Raw genomic sequence first — 24788 nt, 5'->3', positions numbered from 1 at the left:
CCAAGACCTTGTCTAGATGCAAGCAACAAGTCAGCCTATCAAACAATGACAAGTTGGCGTAAGAATAGTGACAAGTCGACTTGCGAGCAATAACTGGAAGCCAATATATAAAGGAGATCGACCTCTCTAAGGGCATCTATTCAACATCCAAAAGCGTGCAAGAAGTGCGAATAAAGAAGAATAAGAAGCCTCTTAGATAACGAAGAAAAGGAGAAGGAAGAATCAAAGTTTGGGATCTATTTTGGGCTAAAATATCTCATGCGTGTGAGGATAATTAGGGCATCCATTTGCTGCAAGAAGATTGAATTGCAGAACAATTAAGAAGCCACTTTTGGTCCCAAGAAGACTCTCTTTACAAGCCCATTTCCCAAGGAGGAAGATCCTATCCAAGCGAAGAAGAGAAGACTCTCAAATTGCCCACCCGTGTGAAACCGCATAAATTTCAGGCAGGCCAAGAATTAGACCTGTGGAAGAAGCCGAGACCTTGAAGAGAAGATGAAATCTCAAGTGTTGCAACAAGTTTGATCAACGTTGACTTTGTGGAAGTAGAGTTGATCAAAGGAGTGATTTGACTTGGTCTTGAAAGGATTTTTGGTCAAGGGTCATAGGTCTTGGAATTCGTCATTTGAAGTTCTATAAGAGGAGATCTTGTGGGTTTTCCTCTCACGAGGAGAGGTTTTGGCCCTAGTTGATTGCTTATACCTTGTGTCCTCTTGTTTCATTGTTCTTTATTATTTTGATAGCTGTGTGATGATAAGAACACTAATTATAATAAAGTAAACAAAGAAGCTAATCAAGTTAAGTGAAATACATCACAAGTGGTTATCAAAGATAAGAGAAATCACCTAAACTAGTTGCCCCTAGATTTCTCAACAGGAATGTGGACATAAATTGGACTACCAAAGATGCGCAAATGGCTCACATTCGATTTCATTCCTCTAATCAACTCCTTAAGAGTCACGTCCTCCAATATTTGGTGAGGACTCTTGTTCTACACGTACACATTTGTATTGCAGGCCTCTGCCACAAAACATAGGTAATACTTGATCATAAATCATTGCTCTCTCTACCTCCATTATGGTCCTATTCTTCCTCTTGACAACCCCATTCTATCGAGGGTTGTAAGGTACCGTGAGCTCCTTCTTAGTCCTTGCTTACCTGCAAAAATCTTGGAGCTCATTGGAGATATACTCGCCACCATTATGGCCGAAATTGAAAGGATATTTTTCTCCAAATCTGATACATACAATAATTCGTTCACCTCCCTGATACCACCTGAGTCCATCTGAAACTCTCTACTGCTAGTGCCTTTTATTGCGTACCTGGCCTTATTACAAAGCTCCACATGTACATCCCTAGGCCCCTGGTCATGTTGGTTTGGTGAAAATGTCTCGATATTTCGTCATATGATGGGATGCATCTCTTTCCACAAACCAGACACCTCTTGTGATGGTTCTAGAAAGGCAAGACACCAAGGCAATGCTTTTCTCAAACTTTTCAACCATCTCTTTCATTTGTGTAGTGGTTGTCGCAATTGACTTTCCCTTGTCCTTGTTTGGACATCGACTGGAAAAATGCCCAAACTTGTGACAAGCAAAGCACTTGACTTTGGTCATGTCCTTTTCTTTCTATTTGGTGAAGGTCCTCCTGTACTCTAGTTCTGCTTGGCCTTCACTTTGCCCTTTTTCTCTTGTGCAACAAGAGCAAGCTCATCTTTCATCTCAGTGCCCTTTTGCTGACCTTCGGTCAATGAGTTCTCCTAGATCTCCTTGTGGATGAAATCATTGCACAACCAACTCCAATCAAGAAGTTATTTCCTAGCAAGGATCCCATCTACAATGGTGGTTCAATGCTTAACACAACCTTTCAGAGAAACTTTCACTAGCTTTGAATCAATCACAGTTTCCCGAACGACTACACATTCATCACAACCCTGCTGGATCCTTGTGAGGGACGATGTCATGGTCTCAAATTTTCTCATCCTAATGTTGTTTAATTTTTATTTTCCTATTTTCATTCGTACTCTGATAAAGATCGGTTAGAGCTACCCACATTTGACATCCGATGCCCTTCTCTAGTATGTGAGAAGTTATGTTATCCCTCACACCATCCAAAATTATACACCTTACTTTCATATCTTTAAGATTATTCTTTGCTACAAAGATTGGATCTGAAGGAACTTGAACGTCCGTGTTCACAAAATCCCACAAACCATTCATCTTCAAAATCATGGGAATTCGTTCCTTCTAGGGACTTAAGTTAACAACCCTGGCCAACTTGTCTTCATATTGCAAACTACTTAGTGATGCTTGTTGTTGCAAAATCTAGTAGGCCTTGGGGAGGGAAACCCTACAAGGTATAAACTAGACCAAGAAGCAACAATGGGGTAGTGGCCCATGGTCATCCACAAAACCGCTTAGGAAAAACATCACTTATGATAGGTATTCTAGGGTTAAAGTATGAAATGATCTCACTAGGAAGTCATCAAGAAAGACACAATTTTGGTTCAATGCTTCACAAGAAAGCAATTTTCTTTCTACCTGGAAACAAGGGCTGAAGACCTCGGTTTTGATCGATTTGACGAGTGTTGGAGCAACACAAGTTCAAGGCAAGGAGAAAAGGTTTGTTACAATGTATGTTAGCTAAGCCAAGGCTCATGAAACCTTCAATGAAGTCCTTAAGTTGCGGGAAGAAAAAACTAGGGTTTCCTCTTAGGGAAAATACCTTGGGCAAGAGAACTTATGGATGAAATTAGAGTGGATGCCTACGAAATTAATAGGTTTTATGGTAAACCATATCCTCTTGATGTTTAGGCCAATGTTGCAATAATTGTTATCGGGATAATTTCGGCGTGGGGAAAAATCGGAAAAAATCGGGAAAAAATCGGTAATAATCGGGAAAAAATCGTAACATACAAAAATATTAATTTTTTTTCAATTTTTTTAATATCTAAACCATCTACAACATAAAATAAAAACATTGACACATAAATATGATAATAGAACTAATATATAAGATGTTTAATATCATTTCTAGTGCGACATCGCACGTAACAATGAATCATGCCCTGAATAGTAACTCCTGACTCCTGAGTCCCAACTCAGCCTTAAAATATCAACAAAAAATATAATAATGTATCTCATATCATGAGTCATCATGTCATATACAATGAAATGAACCAAATAACTAAAGTCTAATACTACTGATTTCCTTTGCCCCTCTAGATGTAGATGTCGGTGGAGTTGGCAGTAGACTCTGCTGTGCTCTAGAAGTTGAAGAACTAGGAGCTATAGGAGGTAGACCATGTCCTTTACTGGTGACAGGGGTAGCTTGGGTCACCTCCTCCCCATATATATATATATATATATTTTTTTTTTTTTTTTGATTTTTGTTTTTTTAATTTGCTTATATACCACGATTTTTTGGATAAAAATCGTGATTTTTTTGAAAAAATCGGCTATAAAAAAACCACGATTTTATCTTTGTTTTGAAAAAATCATGATGAAACGATATTATCGCGATTATTTGGCGATTAGTGCAACACTGGTTTAGGCTCTCCAATCACCAAAGTCCTCGCCTAGAAAAAATCAAATCAAGCCCTAACTTTCTAGCCTAACCTTGAAAAGACTGAAATTAGAGAGAAAAGATGGATAAAAGTGAGATTGATCGCCAACAAGCTGGACTAGTGCCTTGTTCCTCGGGACAATGGAGTCTAGGATGATTTAGGTTAACTTGTTTTCAACGAGGCTGAAATTTGATGCCTTGGAAAGCAAATTTCAAACATTTACCCAATCAATGGAAAATGGATTTTCATGGGAGAACTACATTGACTTCACCACTAGGACTATTGATCACATGTTATACATGAGTAATGTATCCACTATTCATCTAGATAGTAAATAAATTATCTTCAACAAATTAGGGCACAATTTTACAATGATAATAAAGTGTACTTACATGACATCATCTAACAATTCCTTCCATTATCCAAAGAATATCTCCAAGAAATATCCAAGAATAAGCTCCAAATGTTGAAATGCATCCAATAGATCCAAAAAGAGAACATGTGTGATTCCTTTGGAGAGGCTGAATTCATTAATGAGACTGGATTTCCAAGAGTGATGATGATGAGAGATCAAATGAAATGATCTCTAATATATACATGTGCTACTAATGTCTATTTTAGCTTAGAAGCCCTTCAAATAATAAAATAATGGGCAATCACTAATCAAGGTCACAAGCTGACCTTGTAACCAATGTAAAAACAAGATAAATATCTAATAAGAGGGCCGAAATGCTAATGTCATGCTGTCGTAGGCCCTTTTGGGGCATGCATTGAGCTCCTTTAGTGTCATGACATGTGTAGAGGGATCCTAAATTTAGGGTCTAGGGTTTGGCCCCTAAATCTCTCTTCAAATAATCCTGTAGCCGGTTTGGTGCAAAGAATTGGGTGTCATGGTTCTCCAAGTAATGAAATAGACTGAAACTTGAAACTGCTCCAACATTGCGGGAATTGAAGATGGTGCTAGCCCTCCCATGTCTCAAGGCATGGGACAAACCTTATCGGGGTCTTGAATCAATTGCTAGACCATGTAATTATTGCTAAGATGGTTGGGGGCACGCTGGTACAAGTGCATCATCCCATGAATAATAAAGCAAATTCATGAACATTATGGGTGCTGAAGATGCCCATGGCTATGAATGATGCTTTATGAGTGTCCGGAGTCCCATGCATCTCAATGCATAACCTGCAGGTGTCAATGTGTCCCTGTAGAGGACTTGGACCCTAGTTAGGTTGCCCAGACCTATAGATGGAACCACCTACAAATTACACACAATATCCAGTGTAACTTTCATCATCAGGTACATTATTCATTATTGCATTTAATTGAACCAACTTTGAAAGAAATGGGCCTCAGTCACATAATGGTGTTACCTCCCTAGGTAGGAGTGGCTAATAGACAATCCGGTTAGGTATTCCCAACCCCCAAACGGAACTGGCATGTCCTTGATGTTGAGAAATAAATGCTTATAGGAATTAGGTTTTGATTCCTCTTTCTTGATAATTACTTGTGAATTATGTTGGCTTCTCTTACTTCTTTATCAATTTATCTTTCATCAAACATTTACCAATTATATGTATATGAAGATCACAAGAACAAGAGACACAAGTTGTAGGCACTTAGCCAAGGCAAAACCCCTTTAAGGGGAAAACCAATCCAAATCTTCCATTAGTAAATTCAAATCAAGATGAGACAATCCAAGACCCTTTAGACCTAGACAAAGACCTCCTTCAATCACCAAGTCAACCCTTCCTTCCAATAGATTATCGTTGTCAAAGTCTCCAAGTGACAACATCCTAGTAACAACTACAATCCATAATTTCGGCTCTCAACAATAGATTTTCAACCCATAGCTACAAATTTCGGACTTGTAGTAGGCTCAAAATTTTCGGCCCCAACAACTGCCCAGAAACTTGGAACGTGTGAGAGATAGATAGCCCAAAAACTCAAATTAGGTCTTCCCAGCTTCTTTTGTTCTTCTCTATCTACTTGGCTCTCTTTTATGCTTCTCTTCCTTGAAGATCGAACTTGTTGAGTGAGTGATCCAAATAGGTTGAATTGCTTCTCTATATATAGCCTTTCTGCTGGGTCGAATTGCCCTAATGTAGGTCGACTTCATGGGGATAGGGTCAACTTGATGTGGAAGTGACAAATAACCTTTTTGACTCAAAAACAATTCTTTTTACATGATACAAAAGTCCAAGAAGGGTCTAACAAAAATGACAATGACTCTAATGACTCATTACAAAACCTAGAAGCCTTCAATGGAGATTTTGACCTAGAAAACATTGACCCAAGCATGAAATCCATGCTTTAACAAGCCATTTTCTTTAATAATAATATTTCTTTTGATAATTACAATCATGAAGATCGATACTAGTTACATTCTAAAACCCTCCCTCTTAAATAGGGAGGTATTCATAACTACATACATATTAGGGTACATGGAAGATCTCAAAATGAAATGAACTATGAAGAGTTCTAGCACACTTAGTGCTACTGATTAGATACCTGACTAGGGTATTCTAATTGGGTGGGACTAAGGTGGATTGACGCTTTATCCACTCTAAGTACCATCAGGCTTTTAAGCTCTACCACCAACTCAGAGATCTAGGTGCGTATCCAAGATCGGAGGTGCATGACCAAAGCCACCCTCCCTACTTTGGGATCTAGACATCAACACATAAGCCGACCATATGTCCCCCCAAATTTCTTGCCATAATATGCTTCATCTCTTCCTATCAACTAAATCTATAACATCAACTAATCCAACATGCTTCTAAAATATTCAAACTTCTAGTTCGGAAGAGATTTCGTGAATACATTGGCCACCTATTCATTTGTCGGGATATATTGTAGCTTTATGACCCCATCTTGTACCAAACTCTTAATGTAGTGGTACTTGTTGTTGATATGCTTCGTTCTTGCAGGGTCGTCAGACATCTTGCTGCTTTGATTATCACAATTTATCACTGTAGGATCCAGAGGCTTTGCAAACAAATCTGACAAGATTTTTCTTAACTAAACAACTTCTTATCCTACTTCACATGCAACAACATATTCCCCTTCGACACTACTTAACGCACCAGGATCTTGTTTTCTACTAATCCACGAAATCATTGCAGATCCCAAACTAAAACATCCATCGATAGTGCTTCTTCCATCAGTCTCACTGCCACCCCAATCGAAATCAGTAAAACCTGTTAACTTGACTTCCTTTTGATCATATTTTAGACAATGATGTACTGTGCCACATAGATATCTCAAGATATGCTTGGCAACTATCCAATGGTCATGACGAGGCTCCAACTAAAATTGACTTGACACAAATATATTTCACGGAGTTTCTGTCGGACTTCCAAGCCAAGTAATAGTGCATAAATCACAAATCTTTCATTTCAAATTTTGTTGCCAACATTTTCTTTCATTCTATTATTCTACGCTCCACACTTGTAATAAATAAATCTTCCACATATAGTAGTATAATGACTGCTTCATTCTTCACCAGCTTGACGTAGAGGTTTGCATTGACAAAACTTTTAACGAACCCAATTCTTAAGATATATGCATCCATCCTTGCATACCATGCCCTAGGAGCCTGCTTCGAGCCATATATGTCTTTCTTGAGTATGCAAACATGTGTATCTCTGCTATTTATTTCAAAGCCTTCCGGTAGCTCAATGTATCCTTCTTCATCAATGGTTCTAGTTAAAAATGTTGCTTTAACATCCATTTGATGGATATTCCATCCCATAGTAGCAACTAGTGAAACCAAAGATATAATAGTAGTATACCTAGTAGTGGGAACAAAGGTTTTTTCATAGTCTATTCCTTCCTTTTTTGAGAAACCCCTTACGATGAATCTAGCTTTGTATTTGTCTATGCTTCCATCAACAACATGTTTGATTTTGTAAATCCATTTGGAGGTGACAACTTATTTGCCACTTGGTCTAGGAACTATTTCCCAAATCCCATTCTTCATAATGGATAATCCCATTCTTCATAATGGATTGATATTCTTCTTGCATCGCCTTCTTCCATTCTTCTTGATGAGCAACTTCTTCAAAGGTAGTTGGATCTGCTTCTATTAATTTTATCATGTATGTATGTTGCATACCCTGAATATCTCTTTGGTCTTTTGCCTTCTCTAAAAGTTCCTTTAGTTGCTCCATGTCCTCCGACATATTCAAGTGAAGCTTTTAACCAATTTGGCCTCTTCTTTGTTTCGGGAATGATTGTAGGTTTAATAAGCTCACTTGGTCCTTCTTCTTCTTCTTGGTTTGTAGTTGTCTTGTCATGATGCTCTTCTTCTTCAAATAACGGTACTTCTTTTTCATCAGATTCGATTGGTATATCCTTGGATCTTTTGTGGGCATGATTTTCATCAAATATAACATCCTTGCTAATTTCAATTTCTCTTCCTTCCTTGATGTAGATTGTATAAGCCTTTGAGGAAAGACTATAACCAACGAAGATCCATTTTATGCTTATAGAATCCAATTTCTTTCGCTTGTCTTTTGGAACATGAATGTATGCGGGAGACCCAAAGATTCAAAGATGGTTAACACATGGCCTCTTCCTTGTGAATGCTTCTTCCAATGTCATATTATCAAAGATTCTATGAGGACTTCTATTTTGTATATACACTACTGTCATTGCTGCTTCTCCCCATAGACATTTTGGTAGATCTTGATCAAATATCATAGTTTTTGTATGCATTCTTTAATGGTTCTATTTTTCCATTTTGCAACTCCATTCTGCTCGGGGTTGTAGGGAACAATGAGCTCCCTCTTGAAACCTGCTTCTTTACAATATGCATTTAATTCTTTTGAAGTGTATTCCCCTCCATCTCAGATCTTAAAATCTTTTAACTTTCTTTGGTTAAGGTGTCTACTTTGGATCTAAATTCCTTGAATTTTTCAAATACTTCGTCCTTTGTCTTGAGAAGATAGTGTCATTTTTATTTAGAAGATAGAGCCATGTTTTCTAGAGTGATCATCAATGATGGTCACATAGTAAATATGGCCTCCAAGAGATTTATTAAACATTGGCCCACACACATTGGAATGAATGAGGTCTAGTATCTCTTTAGACTTTGTATCACTGCTTGTAAAACGTTTCCTAGTATTCTTTCCCAAAGCACATCCCTTACATACTCCTTCATGATCTTCCTTGATGTGTCGGATGCCTTTTATCATTTGACTAAGATAGGGTATCTTTGCTCCACATTCCAGCTTCAATGATGTAGATCCAAGGTCCTTGACTGCATAAGTCTTGTTGTCTCCTAGCTCCACTATGTGTGATGATGGTTCCCTTGATAGAGTATGACGTTGACCATTTTCTCCCGTCATATGTCTCGAGGCTCCACTATCAATGATCCATGCATTGTCATCATCAAGAGTTCCTGTAAGTGCAACCAAGAATCCTTCACTTCTGACTCTCCTAGATAAATTGTAGATGATTCTTCTAATCTAACTTCCCGCAATTCCTACGATATTAAGTCCCATATTCAAGTAACTTGCCATAGAGGGAGTAACCTTTTCTTCCAAGACTGCTTTTCCTTTCTTCGAGTGATAGCCAACAAAGTGATCTTCAACCTTCTTTTACCTTAGCTCTGATACCATGTTGAGAAATCAATGCTTATAGGAATTAGGGTTTGATTCCAATTTCTTGATAATTACTTGTGAATTATGTTTGCCTCTTTTACTTTTTTATCAATTTATCTTTCATCAAGCATTTACCAAATTATATGTATTTGAAGATCACAAGAACCAGAGACATAAGGTGTAGGCACTTAGCTAGGGAAAAACCCCTTCAAGGGGAGAACCTAGTCCAACTCTTCCACTAGAGAAAGACCTCCTCCAATCACCAAGTCAACCTTCCTTTCAAGAGACGATCCTTGTCAAAGTCTCCAAGTGACAACTTCCTAGTAGCAACTACAATCCATAATTTCAGCCCCCAACAATAGATTTTTGGCCCCAACTACAAAATTTTGGCCCTGTAGCAGACTCAAAATTTTTGGCCTCAACAACTATCCAAGAAATTCGCACGTGTGAGAGATAAATAGCCCAAAAACTCGAATTAGGTCTTCCCAAATTCTTTTGTCCTTATCTAGCTACTTCGCTCTCTTTTCTGCTTCTCTTCCTTGAAGATCAAACTTGTTGAATGAGTGCTCCAAATAGGTTGAATTGCCTCTCTATATATAGCCTTTATGCTAGGTCGAATTTCCCTAATGTAGGCCGACTTCACGGGGAGAAGGTCGGCATGGTGTGGAGGTGAAAAATAACATTTTTGACTCAAAACTAATTCTTTTTACATGACACAAAAGCCCAAGAAGGGTCTAATAAAAATGAAAATGACTCTAGTGACTCAATACAAAACCTGGAAGCCTTCAATGGAGATTTTGATCTAGAAAACATTGAGCCAAACATGAAACCCATGGTCTAATAAGTCATTTTCTTTAATAATAATTTTCTTTTGATAAGTACAATTATGAGGATTGATACTAGCTAAATTTTTCAACTCTTGGTTCACCCTTCAATCATCAGGGGCCATGTGAATACTGATGGAACGAAGGGGAAAGAACTCCATGGCCAAGTGCCATGGTCAAGGGATCGACTATGATGGAATACCTCGTTCAGGGTTGATAGATATGAGGAGGGAGAAATTGTGGATGCATGAGTTACTTTGGCCTCTGTTTTTCCACCTGTCTATATTGACTTTTATTTTTTCTTGATTTTTCCTTGTATTATTGCTTGTATCTCGAGGAATGAGAGCTTGGTTTGTATGCTATATAGCAATTATTACCCCCTGTAGGATGGGGCAGTTCACCACCCATCAACGGATGGGACATGCAAGGGTACTTTGTTTTGTTGCACAAAATCAAAAAGTTGAAGAACAAAGAGAAGTCACTAAAAGAAAAATTAAACTTACCAACATGGAAGCATTTAGTAGTAAAGAAACAATGATCGAAGCTATGAAACTAAAGAACTTGTCAAGTGTAAAGATCCATGTCATCACAATGCAAATCCGGTGGTAGTAGGGATATATTTAGAGGTTGAAGTCCAAACGATGGAAATCCCAAGTATCTCTAGTAATAAACTTTTAAGGATCAACAAAATGACACAAGTGTCCCATGGAAACATACTACCAAAGTAAAACATGAAAGCACTACAAATATCGTTACTGAAATTCATGTTCGAAGGATGACTTATCAACAATTTAATTAGAGGAGTTGATAACGAGGCGATGTATCAACATTGTTTGTAACAAGGATATTAATTCTAGTGCAATTTGGTTTCAAAGTATAACACATACTGACAATTGTTACCATAAAATCTAGCGTGCCTAATGCAGAGCCTCACTAGGCAACATAGGTCTTATGGAAACAATGAGATTAGTCACCATTGTCACCTTAGTGGCCTTTCTCCTACTATTTAGTGGTGGATGTTATCCCCACAAGAGAGGCTCCCCTAATAAGGCTTGGAGGGTATTTACCTAAGGGATATCTAAAAATCTTGTAAATAATATCACACAACAAGCTATTCAATAAAGAAGGGTTCATGAGTGTCAAAGGTCTAGTGGTTATGGAGGAAATTACCAACAAGGCTTTGATTGCCATGAAAAGAATTGCAAATGTTCAAGTATGCATTCAACTAATCCCATGAAATTTAAAGATCGATTGCTACATGTTGTTGAATTTGTAAATATGGTCGTTCTTCATAATGTACATTTGGTCACTTGATGTAATTGTATTTATCATTGTAAATCATATTTATAGATGCTTGAGTCAAAGGAAAATTTATTTTGAATCAAAGTCCCATGGGGACTTTGTAAAGATGAAAATTTGAATTTTTGAAATGAAAAATTTGGCTCCAAAAGTGACAAGTCAGCTTCCCTAGTCAAGTCGGCCTTGGCCAAAAGACATGTCCATTCACCCAAGACAAACTATTATATAAAGGCAACTCGATCTTCTCCATTTCGGTATTTCACATTCTCTCACACAAGACAGTTTAGGGGCAAGCAAGAGAAGGACAGGAAGGATGAAGTAGGATGAAGAAGGTCGAGGTTCCTCTTCCCTCTCTCTATAGCAACTCGCACGTGTGGAATGATCTCTCTCTCTCTCTCTAGCAACTCGCACGTGTGGATTGATCTCTCCCTCTCTCTCTCTCTAGCAACTCGCACGTTTGGATTGATCTCTCCCTCTCTCTATCTCTCTCTCTGTGGTTCACATTTTTTTGGGGCAACTGTTGTAGGGGGTCGAAATTTCTGGGTAATTAGGGCAACTATTGTAGGGCTGAAATTCTGGGGCAATTCACTATTGCAGGAAGGCCGAAATTTTGGGTCAGGCAGACATAATGAAGTGCAGGACCGGTTTGGGTGACTTGGCTTGGATGAGTGATCCGAATTGGATCCTAGAAACTCTCTAAGTTTTCATGACTGTTTCAAATTATGCTAAAAGATTCAAGTCCTAGAAAAGATCGAAGCTATCATAAGGAATACTCATAACAATTGCAGTTGTGGCCAGAATGGAGCAACGAGGACCCTCGGTCAAGTGCGCAGACCGTTGGCCCATAGTAAAGCGCAATGGCACAAAACTGGCAAAACCAGAGGCTAATTCGGGAAACAGAGGTGGATTTTGATACGCGATTAGCGCTAATTGCGTATCACAGGGCATCCCCCTCAGTGAAGGAAAGCCCCGAAGCGCCCGGATCCAAAATCGCTATAAAATTTGGAAAAGCAACCGTTTCGGGTCTGTAGCGCGGGATTCCCCAAACCGGCAGGATATCGGAAGGCTTTGAGGCGGTAAGCAGTTTTGACTGAGTCCCACCCAATACCACACATCTAGTGACACACGTCCATCGGATGAGAGAGAAAATCGCCCGCATCGGATGGGTAAACACCGTGCGACTTGTTCGCCTGATATGAAGGACGACCGTAGGATCTGGGGGGCCTAGATCGATGACGGAGATACGTCCCGATGGCTGACTAGATTTGACAGGTTAAAAAGCAAGATGACAGGGGATTTGAAGTCCGACGTGGATGATGAGTTGGCAAATGATTCGTGTTCATGGGAGATCTTGAAGCAAACAGATTTAACGACCATTCAAATATGATTCAGGGAATCTGACACCCAGTTCGTTAGCAAACAGGTGGCCACCTCCTTGCAAGGCGTTACCCAGTGATGATGACGTAGAGCAGAGGAATTCGAACGGACAGAGGAAAGGAAACCAGAAGGCCGGGAAGCGGAAATGAACAGTAAAAAGAACAGACTGGCTTTAAAGCCATAAACTGACAGAAGCAGAGAGACCAGCATACAGAGAGGCAAACAACGAAGAGATGCAGAAAGCTAGTAGCAGAGAATAGAGAGAAGAAGCCGAGCTGACCTGAAGGCAACATCGAGCCAGACAGAGCCAAAGAGAGTCTGTGTACTCCATTGAAGGCTTGAGAGGTTCTACAAACTCCTCGGCATAGGCCTGTCATACTACTGTGACCCTCAGAGGTTGAGTTTCGGTAAGGAGAGTCTGTGCACTCCATTCCTACTGACTCCATTCTGTTTAGTGAGTCTTGAATCAAGCTCACTGTTGTAAAAACTCTGCTTGAAAACATATAGAGAGGCCACCACTGAAAGACTGGACCAGGAGATGTAGCCTAGGAGCATTGGGTGAACTCCTTATTAAACTTGTTTTGTTTACATGTTTGACTATTATGTTTTCTCTGTTTGCCTCAGTGTCTATGTATTCTAGCAATCTTATCGATCCGTTGCATAAGTAACATAGGCACATCCATGCACATGAGTCTGTAATACCTTTAATTGTTTGTCTTGGATAAATTCCAGATCAAGGATAAGACTAGGTTTGACCATAGGTCTAGGTTTTTCATTGAACAAGAAGAATTTCTCTATTGAAAAAGGTTGCTGGGTTTTTCCACTTTGCGGGTTTTCCCAAGGTAAATCTTGTCTTCTTTTGTGTGTTGTGATCTCTACTGTTTTACTATTCTTTATGGTTGAATTTCTGAAGTATAATTGTTGAATGATATATTGGAATAAGTTAAAAGAAGATCTACATCAAAAGTAATTATCAATTTTTTTAGAAATATTGTGCTAGCCCTAATTGCACTAAGAAAATCAACACATGTTAGGGTTTTCAAGATATTTAATTGTATGGCACGCAAATTCATGTAACAACCAAGAAACAGGCTTTAAATAATAAGGTCAACAAAGGGTTGAAGGGATAAGGAAAATTTAGGTTTTTTATGGTTTCAAATGCATAAAACAACAATAAATGTATGTACGTTAGCCCTATTTTTAAGGGTAAAAATGCACTTAATGCTAGATTTTGCCTTTGAAAATGTATTAAATGCAATTCCTACCAATATGACAATAACATATAGATGCAAAATTGCCATAACATGCAATTTTAGATGAAGCCCTAATTGTAGTTACTGAAAAAAGAAAAGTGAAAAATTTAAAATGCTCACTGTTACTAGATTAGTGCCTTTATTTTGTTGGGAAATGTAGTCAATTAGGGCAACACCAATGATAGAGGGCCTTATATTGAGAGGTTGGAGGACCAAAATGGTTCTCGTAATCACCCTAGCAATTTCTTTATGTCGGGGTTTATGGTCAAAGGATGCATGCACCAAGTCCCTTTGATGGATGAAGAATCAAGATTTCAAGAAAGATATTGTACTTTTTAATTGGGAACCATAGAAATTTTGTTCCAAATTTAAGAAAACAATGGAATAATATGGAAGAGAAATTTTGTATAATGATGAAGAATCAAGATTTCAAGAAAGATATAACACTTTTTAATATGGAGCAATATAAACCCTAATTTCAAAACAATAACATGCATAATAGATGAGAATGACAATAAACTTACATTATTCCACCAAGAATCACTACACCAATCCCATGAAAGTATCCATGGAAAAATCTCCCTCCCAATTCAATTCACGCCACAAAATATTGATTGCGTCCAAGAGAAAAGACGAGAACTAATGCAGACTCCGTTTAGAGAGAAGTTAGTGACTGTGATGATGAATGAATGAAAGTGACTTGCCTCTTTTTATATGACGACAAGCAAGTCATTTTTCACAAATTTACAACAAAAGCACTAAAATTTTGCTTGGAGTGTGTAACTAGGCCTAAAGGTCACAAGCTGACCTTATGGTAGCTTTACAAAATGATAGAACATAAAAAATACATCAGAAGTCCTCCTCTACATGTGTGGGAGGAAAGGCTCTCCAACATGACGCTATCCTCCAAAAATGGACATCTCCATCAAGTAAGTGACAAAGTTGGTTCGAGAGTGATCCTCACTCTAAGGGACATCACCAAAGTGCATGAGTACATCTCTAGGTAGTATGTCCTCCACTATGACATCATCATCGAAGCTCACGTCACCCTTCTAGGGCATGCATGGGTGATGTGGCAACCCAAGGATCAAGCATTGGCATCTAGGACCTGGCATGGTGTGCTAGTTGTCCCAAACCATTTGAATCGTATTAATCATCATCTAGGCTTTGGAACAAGGCAACATCCATCAAATAGGGTCAAGGCTAGCTTAGTGCCATGTTGGATCCATTTGGGCACAACAGCAATCAAGGCAATGCTTTGGCTTCTTGGCTCAAAGTTTAGCATTTGGAGGTGTAACAAGGGGCATACAACCATGTGGAGGCTCCTCAATGACTAATGCTCATGTTAGGAAGGCAACGTTGGGGCTGCAAAGTCTTGTGTGCTCTCAAAATTGGGCTGGACATCCTTTGAGCGGTGTCAAAGGTGTCAAGCCATCCCTCAAGGGATCTTTATTGCATGTGTAATGAACCCCCTGAAACATACCTTCAAGAGCAAGGGAGATCAACATCCTTAGGGACTAAAGCTATTAATGTATCATAGTGGACCATATTCAATGTTACAAGCACAAAAATAGTTCACACAAAACTTGCCTTTAATGTATTTCTAGCTTAGGGTTTGTAAGTAGGTTACAACACTTGTGTTTAGGGATGATTATGCAATTAACCCCATTAGATGGTTTCAACCCCTAAGGGAAGGGTATTTCACATGTAATCCCAACAATCTATAGATGTATATGATAAATGTGGTCAAGGAATGGGAAAGACTTCAAGGAAGATGGCCAGAGCCATGGTACCAGCCGAAGGAGGTTCAACATCTCTAAGTATAATGATGAGAAGAGGGAGAAATTGTGGAGGCATGAGTTAGCCATGGACTGTTTTTTCCATCCTCTTCTAGCGTGCCTTTTACCTTAATGATTTGTCTTATTTTCTTGCATAACTTGGGAGGCCCAACTTGCTCTATGCTTTTCCAAAACCCCTTAAGGATTTAGCAATTTATCATTCATCAGGGTTGGGACATTGATAAGTTCCTTTGCCTTAGATAGATCATGGAATCCTTAGGAACTGGGTGATGGCTAGTGAGTGGGGTAGAGTTCATGCTATGCTTTTGCCCACATGCTTCTTATGTCCAACCATGTTTTCAATTTTCATTTTCTTTATTTGTGGTTTATATGCTTTTATCCTTCTTTTAGTTGCATCAACCTCTTAGGGAAAATTTTAGGGCCGTAATTCAGAGATGAGGATATAGGGTGCCAGTCCCAGTGACCATTGACAATCAACCCAAAGAATTGAGGTAGATAATAAGGGAAACATGAAAGGTGGCAAGTGTAGATTACCTTGGGCCCTAGGGGAGGTCACATTGGACTAGGGTCAAAGGATAATCTCCCAGGTGAAGCATGGGAACAAGGGTACAATCACCAACGGTCAATCCTCCAGTTTGGTCTGTGATCCACATTAGCAAGCCCCAAACATTAAATGAAAGCACTTGATTACAGAAATGGTTTATGTACCTTTTGATAGATGTACTACCTTCCTTCAAGAAGTGTGCTAGATGGGAGAGAGCATTGACTGGAGCATAGGTGGAGAGCTCTGAAGTAAAGCTATTTGTAGATCATCATAGCACTGCTGGTTGGCTGGCTGACCAATGGGGAGAAATGTTTTACCCTAAGGGTTACCCACTTTTGGTGGATAACACGAATCACAGTACATGATCTTTCTAGGAACCCTATAAATGCATAATTCCTTAGAAGAGTAAATTAGAGTGGTTAGACCTTTTTTTCACAATTTGACATTTCTAGCCAACACTTGGAAGGTCATATTGTCTTGTATTGTGAACTACCTCATCTTCAAAGAACAGAGAATCATGAGAAGGTGTTACAAGTTAGAACAAGAGTTAAAGTTTTTCCATTAATATGCTTTGAGGATAAAGCATTTCTAAAGGGGAAGGCAATGTGTTTTATCTGTTAATATTGAAGTGTGTAACATGACATAGACGTACATATGTTGAGATGCTTCTGGGATGATGCATGACTTTAAGGAAATGATTGAAAGTAAAAGCAGGAATCTGTTCATTCTGCCTGAGAGTGTGGTTCCTTTATTATGGTCTGTAGGTTGCAATGTGGACAGTCGGTAATGGAGATGTGATAAAGCGATGTTTAATATTCAATGTTTGAATTATGTGATATCCTCTTGCCAAAAATAATTCAGATGTGAGGGAAAATGGCGCTAGTGACTCATAAGGAGGATGCGTCGGGTTTTAGATAGGGACACTGCTGTAGGTAAACAAAAATAATTGAACACACAGATGGGTTATCTAAGATCATACATGTCTAGAACTAGGCTATACAACAGTCTAAGCGATAATGACATGATATAATATGGAAAGATAAGATGAATGGCATCCTAGACTTCAATTAGAATGTGGCTTTGAAAACAAATAGTAAAACATGTACATCATCATGAAAGTGCACGTTTCTAAGCAATCCAGTTTGAATATTTACAATTTTTTAGTAATATTTTCCGTCTAATATGAGCTAATGGTTTTTTGAAATTCCTTATAATCCAATTTCACTCAAGATTCCTTAGGCTTTTAATATTGATAATTGTTGAAAATGTTGTTTGGACATAAGGATGCCTGTGAGCGATAAGGTGTCATTCCTTATTTTGAACCACTGGTTTTGCTTACCATAGATTGCTTTATTAGAAGCTTCATCATCAGTGTATTGTATTTGCTCTGAATGCTAGGGGAGTCACCACCTTGAATGCATTTTGCGGCACAGGATTATATGTAGACATGGGCCATGGCATTATTACACTCCATGCATTTAATTATTTGCCACACTGTTTGTATTTTTACCTTTCCGTTAATGAATTCATAAAGGATAGGCTTGAAACTGATTGCCTTTCTCTATTTTGACACTAGTGTCTGTCATAGTTGGATAGTTTACAACCTACCCTTCACTATTCGTATCTCATTGTACCCAAAAGTCAGTTAGAAAGCTTTTGGTTATCTGTTGCCATCTTTGTCGTTAACTTGTTTCTTTTTCCAATTTGGGCACAAGGACTTGCATCCTCCCAGTTTGGGCACGAGGATTCTAGGGAATGATGGCTGATCCAGTTCGCTCATGTAAGCATTTCAAAACACTTGCTCAACCTTCTCTTTGTCAGAGTTGCACACACCAATGTAGTCCAGACTTTGGCTACGGCATTTCGCACTTGATGTAGTACAATTGGGGGAAAGGTCAACAATTCTTTACAACAGGAAAGAAAGCCCTCGTCAATAAGGTCATGATAGGTGGACATGGATGAAATATATGGAAGATGAAAATGTAAATTGGCCAATAATGTATGGATAAATAAGATTTATCAGGAACCTAAGCAAGAACCCCAACTTCGGGTGTGATGTGTGTAGGAAAATCTAAGAGGCATCATAGACCAGTTAAGTTTAGGTAAGTGAAACACTAGGGGACCAAAGGCTATCCAGAAAGCATTCAAGTGCACCGATATGAGGCCACTGTCTATCTATTATGAAATATTACTCCCGAAGTAGTAGTGATTATGTCAATAAGTGAGACTGTACTTTATGTGATATATTGTTAACTACTGCATGATGTGTTTGCTGACATGCAAAATTGTTTGTATCAGTGTTGCAATCATCCTTATCTTGTGGATGGTTCATTGCAAAGTTTGCAACGAAAGGGCCTTTCAGAAGTTGAATTCCTTGATGCTGATATAAATGCAAGCAGCAAGTTGCAGCTGTTGGACAATATACTATCAGAGCTAAGGCTAGAAGGCCAAAGGGTGTTGATTCTTTTCCAGGTGAGTCATGTGCAAGTGATATTCATTATTGATCGCTTTTGGCTTTTGGTAAGTGTGCAATGTGCATGCATTTTTTTTACTGCTATTTGAAAATGGATATTAAAGACTGGCGTAGCTGTTGTAGTCTTATGCCGCTACTGTCTTTAGACACTTTACTTTCAAAGCTTTTATGTAAATTTTTTTGCATTTTTTGTTTTCTTAATTGGGGCCCCTAATGCTGCTGGCTAGCCTATACCATTTTTTGGGAACATGTTTATATGCATTCCATGCCTCTGTTGATTCGTTAATTCTTAGGATGCCTGGAAGCTCATCTCCATAAAATGCTAGGATACTGGATGTTGGGGCTATAGAATAACCTGGTGCAATCTTGCAGCATGACATCTGTGGAAATGAGAGTGTAGTCTGATTTATTATTTTTTCAGTGAAATACAAAAGTATGCTGTCTGTGCATCTTATTGCAGTTATATCGTTGCTGCTTCAAACTGTTAATTTAGCTTAAGGAACATTCTGGTATCCTGCAACATGGCAGCGGTCTTCATCTTCTATTATATGGATACAGAAGACAGAGATGACCATGCTATTCTTAATTTCTTTTTTAACTATTTCTTGTATGTTCATATGTACATTATGGTATTTTCTATTGCCTGTTTTTCAGGAGACAAATGCGATGAAAATTATAAATAATTTTCTTAGACTTCCAGGTTATTGTGTTTGAATTCTTTTAAAAATTTATTATAATGATTATCTCAGAAAAGACAACTTAATTTTAAATAATATTTCTTTCAAAGTAGTTATTAAATATTTAGGGTTCTGTTATAATTTATGAGTAAATATATAAATTTGCAATATATGAAAAATGAAGAAAGCTTTGGTTTTATTAAGAAAGGTTAAATGCTAATATTTTGAAAATTGGTTTACACAACTAAATGTGATTGTTCAGTTCTGTATAAAGATGTATGAAGATTTTGTTGTGTTTCATCTCAATGCCAACGTGAGATATGATGTTCACCAATGAACATAGCGACATGATATCTGAAAATATCCTAAGGTTTCCAATCCCAGTCTATTTTGGTCACCAATAGTTAAAAATGCCCTGTTTCATCTGAAATGGGGCTGAGTTGCTGACACCAATGTTGCATTTATTGTTATTGGGAATTTATTGCCAGTGGCCTGAAATATAAATTATTGGAAATATTAGAGAATATCGGTAAATCTTAGAAAAATACATACATAATCATGTTTTTCAAAATTTTAAGCTTCCAAACCAATATTCACATCAAACAAACACATTGCTACATAAATATGAAAATAAAACTGATAAATAGGATGTCAAATGGTACATCAGGTTTCAATACTGAAATATAATATCTCTCGTGTCATAAATTTTGAGAAGACGATACAAAATCACATCAAAAGTTCCAAACAAAAATAAATGATACAAAATCACATCAAAATAAAAATAAATATATGTCATGAGATGGATCATGGCAATGAAAAAAACAGATTTACCTTTGTTTACTTGATGGAAAATAGTCACAGCATCCTCAACAATGTTATTGGAACAAGACTGGGCGACCCCAAAAGCTTGATCCTGGCTGGAAACGGGAGAAACCAGACCTAAAGACCAATCGGCCAAAAGAATATATAAAATATTCAAATTTTGGAAAAAAACATGTATATTCATGTGCATCCATATGAATCCAAGCCATTATCCATAACTATGCAAAGATTTTCATATATATAGCAAATAAGGTTGAATATAACCAAAATTGCATTAAGTGCAATCCATCTATGAACCAAAATACATCAAGAGGCTTTAAATGGCCTTCAGAGTTCAAAAAAAAATTGTGCTACAACAAATAGCTAGATATAGCTGGATAACATCAAAATCATTGCCTATATTTGGATCAATATCACCCTCTGGGCCTCTTAAGCATTACAATAAAATAGAAATTTTTTAACATGGCTAATCAGTGATTTTGCTTGAGTCAAGGGTACATTTTTACTAGGCTCATGACAGTAGTTCAATAATCCATGCCATTAACATCGAGCTACATAGAGGGCTTGTTGCTCTTGATTAAATGTCCATTCCATGCTCTCATGCATGGCAGATTCTGTGGAAACTTAGCAATCCTGTCAACCCAAAAAGCTTGAAATTGTCAAGTCTACTGAATTTTGAATGCGATATAAAATTCTGCTTTATTCATATGAGATCCAATGAGGTTGGAACCACTCTCAAACATCCTGAAACAATTAATGGTAATGTTCAAAGTCTAAGTAAAATAATGAAAATATAAAGTAAAGGAGAATGTCAAAATGAAAGATAAAGGAGAATGCCAAAATGAAAGATAAAGAAGAATGTCAGATAAAGGAGAATCTCAAAATGAAAGATAAAGAAGAATGCTACATTTACTCCAAGAAGTTAATATTACCGTTAACTGTGAGGGTATGGATCTCATGAGGTGAAACACGGGAAATGAAAAAAAATAGACTTCCTATTGTTTGCTTGATGTTAAATAGTCCCAGTTTTTTCAGAGCTCAATCCCCTAACTCACTTTAAAAAAATAAGGGTTAAATGACCAAGAATTTGGTTGAGGTAATATTGATAATTTGATAGAGACAGAACAATAATTTCCAAATTATCACGATAATTACCCAAATTATTGTGTTAATGTAAAAAGCAGAAATTATCGCGATATATACTGCTGATATTATCGCCAAGGTTGGTTTTGGTGATATTGTCACAATAATTCTGATCATTATTTGATAAGCGATACACTGGTTGACATCATACTTTATTTTGTAAAATTTAGAGGAATGAGAAGTACTCTAATTGTGCATTCCAAAACTATCATCTATATGTTACTTGCGCAGAGTAATACCTGGCATTAATATTCTTCTGTTCTACATCTATGGATCCTATAATTTTGGGTAGATGGAATAAGTAGCTTTGTTCCTTTCCGATTATAGCTTTGTCAACTTTATGATTCTTACCACTAGGATTAACCTTTTTAGGCATTGGCAAGGTGCAATTCTTCCCGATACATTGATTTTAGCACACCATGGTGAACCATATATGAATTTGGATTCAGATTCTGAGTTGGTATTATTTGGAAAAAATTGACACTGCAAAACCCAAGTTGAAAATATATGTAAGTACCCAGATTAGCAATACGAAAAATCATGCAAAAGGAGAACACAAAATCTAACTAATCAATGGAGCATTCTTCCATAAATTAAATGATTGAACTTTCAACATGCTACTTCTTTTAATACCCTTATGTGCAAATTGAATGGCTAGTAGAAGAAGATATGTTGATGTTTTGGATAGCATAGAGGGTATTCTGATGTGTGGGGCTAGTGGGCTAAGTGATGGGGATTTGCACCTTATTACTCATGGTGTTCTAATGACCCATGGTATTACGCCCTTTGGAGAAGTATAAGTACAAAGGTGAGTGATTCATTCTTGTTGTCTTGTGGCTTGGCAAGAGAGTTGAGAGACACTGTGAAGGGCTGAGAGGGCTTAGTGAGCAAGAAGGGGTAGAGGATCAGGAGCAAAAGACTCCTAAGATCGAGTATGGACCAATGTTATTAGAACCGGGCTAGTCATCGAAACGGTAGACCCCTTGGACTGGGACCGGTAAAAAAACCGGACCAAAAAATCAGTCAATAAAGAGCTCAAAATATTCAAATTTTAAAGAAAACCACATATTCATGCGCATCCATATGAATCCAAAACCATTTATACAAAAATAAGCAAAAGTTCTAATTTATGGAGCATGTAAGGGTGTACATAACCAAAATAACAACAAGTGCAATCCATACTTGAACCAAAAATATATCAAAAAACAAGACCTAGATGGCCTCTAACATCCAAAAGAAATCACGTTACAAGAGATACCTACATATCATCAAAATATTTGCCTATACTGGGATCTTCGTCATCCATGTCACCGACAAAGCATTAAAAAAGGATAAAAAATGCTTAGCATGTCAACTCAAGATTTTGTTTGAGTGATGGGCACATTTTTAGTAGGTTCATAATAGAGGAGTTCAATGATCAATGCCACTAACATCAAGGAACATAGAGCGATTGGTGCTCTTGATTAAATGCTAGTTCGATACCCTCATACATGACAAAATCCAGTGGAAACATTGCAATCTCGTAATTTTGAAATCTTGAAAAATTGTTAAGTCTGCTGGATTTTGAGTGAGATCTAAAATTTTTCTTTCGCCATACGAAATCCAATGAGATCGGAAGCACTCTCAAACATCATGAGTAAAAGGATGAATTACTTTGAGAATTTAACATTACCATGAATTGCATCTCAATAGTAGGGCCATAGGCTTGAATATTAGGCACCTATTGTGGGCTAGTGCCTAGCTAAGACAAAAAATACAAGAAAAAAAGCAAAATAGGTCCCACTTGCGGTGTTCTACGTGGCTTTACCAACGGGTACTGAATTGACAGATTTTGTGAAAATGGTTGGTCCAGTACCAAACGAGCCAAAAATAGTGCAAGTCACTGGTCCAAATCGGGTTTTGCCTCAAAACGGTCGGACCGGTCCTAATAACATTGATATGGACCAACAACAGGGATACAACTTGTAGATGTGAAGGAGGAGCGCGATGTTCCTTTGATTTGTACCAAGAGCATGCCAAGTAGGCCTCAGATCCCTGGAGGAGTGAGAGGGCTTGTGCAGCGTGGCTTGGAAAGAGAGCTAAGAGGGCTGAGTAGGGCCAAGAGGGCCTAAAGGGCAGAACAAAGTTGGGAGGGAAGGCCTGTGAAGGGCTAGAAGGGTTGAGAGCACTGAGTGAGCTAGTTGGTTAGAGGATCATGGGCAAGTGGCCTAAGGTTGAGTATGAACCTGCAGTTCCAACAGAGGGAAACGAGTTCTAGATTTGGAGGAGGAGCAAGATGTTCCTTCAAGTTCTACCACGAGAAGGCCCAGTAAGCGTTAGACCCTTTGAGGGTTCAAGTTGAAATCTCTAAGTATTACCTTTTAGAAATATATATATATATATATATATATATATATATATATATATATTATTTATTTGTTTCTCTATATTCTTTAGTTTATTCACCTACTTGTTTAATTACAATCAAGTTATTTAACCATATAAACACTGAAGTAAACACAGTACATTCTTAACCATCTACAGAACAACAGCTGAAAGAAATGAACAAACACACAAAGGACACCGTTAGTTTTGGACAATCGTCCCCGAAAAAACCCTAACTTGGGAAAACCAGTGCAACAGTTCTGAGGGTTTTATTATTAAGCAAGTTTTCTTTAGTACAAAGGGTGCCAAATTGGTTCACCCGATAGAGAAAATAATCTGGCAGTAATACCTCTATTCGAAAGCAGATATTCTGAAAGTCAGCGCCACGAAACCCTCTCCAGTCCATTTTTACTAGGCTCATGACAGTAGTTCAACAATCAATGCCATTAACATCGAGCTACATAGAGGGCTTGTTGCTCTTGATTAAATGTCCATTCCATGCTCTCATGCATGGCAGATTCTGCGGAAACTTAGCAATCCTGTCAATCCAAAAAGCTTGAAAATTGTCAAGTCTACTGAATTTTGAATGCGATATAAAATTCTGCTTTATTCATATGAGATCCAATGAGTTTGGAACCACTCTCAAACATCCTGAAACAATTAATGGTAATGTTAAAAGTCTAAGTAAAATAATGAAAATATAAAGTGAAGGAGAATGTCAAAATGAAAGATAAAGGAGAATGCCAAAATGAAAGATAAAGAAGAATGTCAGATAAAGGAGAATCTCAAAATGAAAGATAAAGAAGAATGCTACTTTTACTCCAAGAAGTTAATATTACCATTAACTGTGAGGGTATGGATCTCATGAGGTGAAACACGGGAAATGAAAAAAAATAGACTTCCTATTGTTTGCTTGATGTTAAATAGTCCCAGTTTTTTCAGAGCTCAATCCCCTAACTCACTTTAAAAAAATAAGGGTTAAATGATCAAGAATTTGGTTGAGGTAATATTGATAATTTGATAGAGACAGAACAATAATTTCCA

The 24788-nt window shown here is 37.7% G+C and overlaps 1 protein-coding gene across 3 annotated transcripts in view; it reads left to right on the top strand.

Annotated features, from left to right (window-relative positions):
* LOC149225501 (uncharacterized) overlaps positions 1–24788 on the top strand; it is a 243680-nt gene that overhangs the window by 103954 nt on the left and 114938 nt on the right. For all 3 annotated transcript variants that reach the window (XM_089377104.1, XM_089377103.1, XM_089377105.1), the window contains one exon: positions 18564–18737. In XM_089377104.1, the coding sequence (XP_089233230.1) occupies positions 18564–18737 (174 nt within the window). The remainder of the gene's footprint in view (positions 1–18563; positions 18738–24788) is intronic.

This window comes from Pinus tabuliformis, chromosome J (assembly GCF_031772625.1).
Source record: "Pinus tabuliformis cultivar Carrire ecotype Pingquan chromosome J, CPIR1, whole genome shotgun sequence".
NCBI lineage: Eukaryota > Viridiplantae > Streptophyta > Pinopsida > Pinales > Pinaceae > Pinus > Pinus tabuliformis.
This window is presented reverse-complemented; position numbering and strand designations above follow the sequence as displayed.